Here is a 3,189-nt window from a genome sequence, read left to right as displayed (position 1 = left end):
TCCAATACTACTGAAGAAACCCATTTTACTATATGTAAAAATCTAATGTCCGCCTAGTCTCTTACGTTTCCTGTTGAGTTCCATAGCATTCTTTAACTGGAGCTCATACATTCTATTTCTCCTCTGGTAGAAAACATACTCTGGGTCAACTCCTGTGTTCGCGTCATCTGCATTAGAGTTGTTTATATCCCACTTCAGGGTTGTATAAAACTCTTTTCCATCTCATATTTGCATACCATGTGGCAAACCTAACGCAGCGTCATTTGACATGGCAGTTTGCATTTGTACATGTTGGCACTTGACCATAGTTTGCCATTGCAGTTGTATTCTAACTTCATTTGGAATATTCTCTGGGTTTGGTTGTCCAGGTTGCTGTGCATTCGCTAAGTTCTGTGCGTCCATTTAATATTAGATAAAAATATCTCTTACGAGTACATATACTGGACATTTGCAGGCATTTGGTTCATCTTCATATTTCTCTATATCTTTCTGCCACGTCAAATAAGTAAATGACACAATGGAAAAAACCTAAAACAAGTAGTCCTATTTCAAACCACATTTACTTACTAGTAAAATTTCTTTGTTGTGACACTTTTTTCCGGTTTATAGGACCTCTCTCATATTCTATCTTATCGTATCTAAACTCATAGTATGTATGTCCTCTAACCATCTCATGACACTTTCCAAACCACTTTTATCGGATGTTAAAGTAAAAAGCATGGATGGTTATGTAAAACGTCTAAAGTTTCTAAAGAGTCTCTCAAAGTCCAGTCTACTTGGTATGAAAATCGTATGTGTTATTAGAACGGCGGGTCTACTATAAAGAAAACATTTTCCTTGTTTTTATATTTTTCATACAACTCTGTCCAATGACATCTCACAAACTCTATACCCTCAGTATATTTTTCTATGTTCTCTTTGAAAACCTTTGTATAGTTAAGATATAAAACGTTTGACATAAGTGTTTCAATGTCATGAACTCTTATAGAACCACTATATAATAGTCTAGAAGATATACTATCCCAGTCAATATACTCTGCCTTTTTCAAAACCTCTCTGACAGTATTTTTCTTATCTAATGGTATACGTTCCATCTTACCTATAGGTATCTTTTCTTTCAACTCACTCAATATTTTGTTTGTGTCTGGTATATGTTTGAGACGGTTCATATAGTTGTCGAAGTCATTGCATATAATCTTTGAGTCTGGGAATACGGTATGGCACAGATGGGATATATAGAAACTTCCACCGAACAAATCTACAAATGTTAGACCATTCGGTAGTTTCTTAAGTTCTCTCAATAGAATATCTTTACATCTACTCTTATTTCCAAAGAAGGGTAACGGTGGTTTTGTAAAATTCATTTTATATATATAATAAAAATGTTTTTTCCTGAAAAGTGACAGAAAAGTGACGGGGGGCTAGAGGGCACGAAGTGCCTGGAAGCCCCACTACCTTTTTTTTTTTTTTTTTTTTTTTTTTTTTTTTTTTTTTTTTTTTTTTTTTTTTTTTTTTTTTTTTTTTTTTTTTTTTTTTTTTTTTTATTATATTACAATTGAAAATCTGGAAGAATTATGCGAAAAATTAAATCGAGATGAAGGAGAAAAGGTTTTTTCTCTTATCATAAAATGGTATAATTATATGTATTGCATTAAAAACTATGATTTTGAAGATGAAGAAATGAAAATTACAATCAAAATTGTTAAAAATGCAAAATATGTTATTATAAATGGGACAGGGAAGAAATAAACTTTATTGATTATCCTCCAATGCCGACATTTATTGAAAAAAGAAGTTAGAGAAATTAATTAAATTTGAAGAAGTGAAAAGGTATATGAAGATAATGTTTAATTGAAATGTAATTAGCATTTGGATTAAATGCAAGTGAGATATAGAATAAGAATCAAACAGGGATTTTGCAAAATGAAAATTTAAAAAATTAAATACAATTTGAAATTTTAATGAAGAATTAAATGAATTTTGTTTAATGGTTAATAAAAATATAAATCGTAATTTTAATTGTAATATGAAACTTCCTCACCCTCAAGAGATGCGAAGAACTTTTGACAGGCAAAGTGCAATATTGATAGGTGATTGCACTTTGCCTGTCACATACATCTCGACAGAGGCAAACATTCGATATGAAAGTTTTCCTCTGTCGAGAAACTTCCTCACACCTCAAGAGATGCGAAGAACTTTTGACAGGCAAAGTGCAATATTGATAGGTGATTGCACTTTGCCTGTCACATACATCTCGACAGAGGCAACATTCGATATGAAAGTTTCCTCTGTCGAGAAACTTCCTCACACCTCAAGAGATGCGAAGAACTTTTGACAGGCAAAGTGCAATATTGATAGGTGATTGCACTTTGCCTGTCACATACATCTCGACAGAGGCAACATTCGATATGAAAGTTTCCTCTGTCGAGAAACTTCCTCACACCTCAAGAGATGCGAAGAACTTTTGACAGGCAAAGTGCAATATTGATAGGTGATTGCACTTTGCCTGTCACATACATCTCGACAGAGGCAACATTCGATATGAAAGTTTCCTCTGTCGAGAAACTTCCTCACACCTCAAAGAGATGCGAAGAACTTTTGACAGGCAAAGTGCAATATTGATAGGTGATTGCACTTTGCCTGTCACATACATCTCGACAGAGGCAACATTCGATATGAAAGTTTCCTCTGTCGAGAAACTTCCTCACACCTCAAGAGATGCGAAGAACTTTTGACAGGCAAAGTGCAATATGATAGGTGATTGCACTTTGCCTTCACATACATCTCGACAGAGGCAACATTCATATGAAAGTTTCCTCTGTCGAGAAACTTCCTCACACCTCAAGAGATGCGAAGAACTTTTGACAGCAAAGTGCAATATTGATAGTGATTGCCACTTTGCCTGTCACATACATCTCGGACAGAGGCAACATTCGATATGAAAGTTTCCTCTGTCGAGAAACTTCCTCACACCTCAAGAGATGCGAAAGAACTTTTGACAGGCAAAGTGCAATATTGATAGGGGATTGCACTTTGCCTGTCACATACATCTCGACAGAGGCATTCGATATGAAAGTTTCCTCTGTCGAGAAACTTCCTCACACCTCAAGAGATTGCGAAGAACTTTTGACAGGCAAAGTGCAATATTGATAGGTGATTGCACTTTGCCTGTCACATACATCTCGACAG

General features: G+C 34.9%; 1 protein-coding gene across 1 annotated transcript, besides 1 other annotated feature; it reads left to right on the top strand.

The window, feature by feature from the left end:
• The first annotated feature begins 2,028 nt into the window (after window positions 1-2,028).
• Window positions 2,029-3,189: a mobile genetic element.
• On the top strand, window positions 2,452-2,610 carry TVAGG3_1066030 (uncharacterized protein; the record flags this gene model as incomplete). The annotated part of the gene is made up of 1 exon (XM_051256199.1): window positions 2,452-2,610. A coding segment is annotated over one exon (159 nt), but the record flags the coding sequence as incomplete, so codon positions are not given.

Source organism: Trichomonas vaginalis, assembly GCF_026262505.1.
Source record: "Trichomonas vaginalis G3 chromosome Unknown ctg_48, whole genome shotgun sequence".
In the NCBI taxonomy this organism is placed as follows: Eukaryota; Parabasalia; order Trichomonadida; family Trichomonadidae; genus Trichomonas; species Trichomonas vaginalis.
The sequence above is the reverse complement of the archived record's forward strand: the minus strand, read 5'-3'. Positions and strand labels throughout refer to the sequence as shown.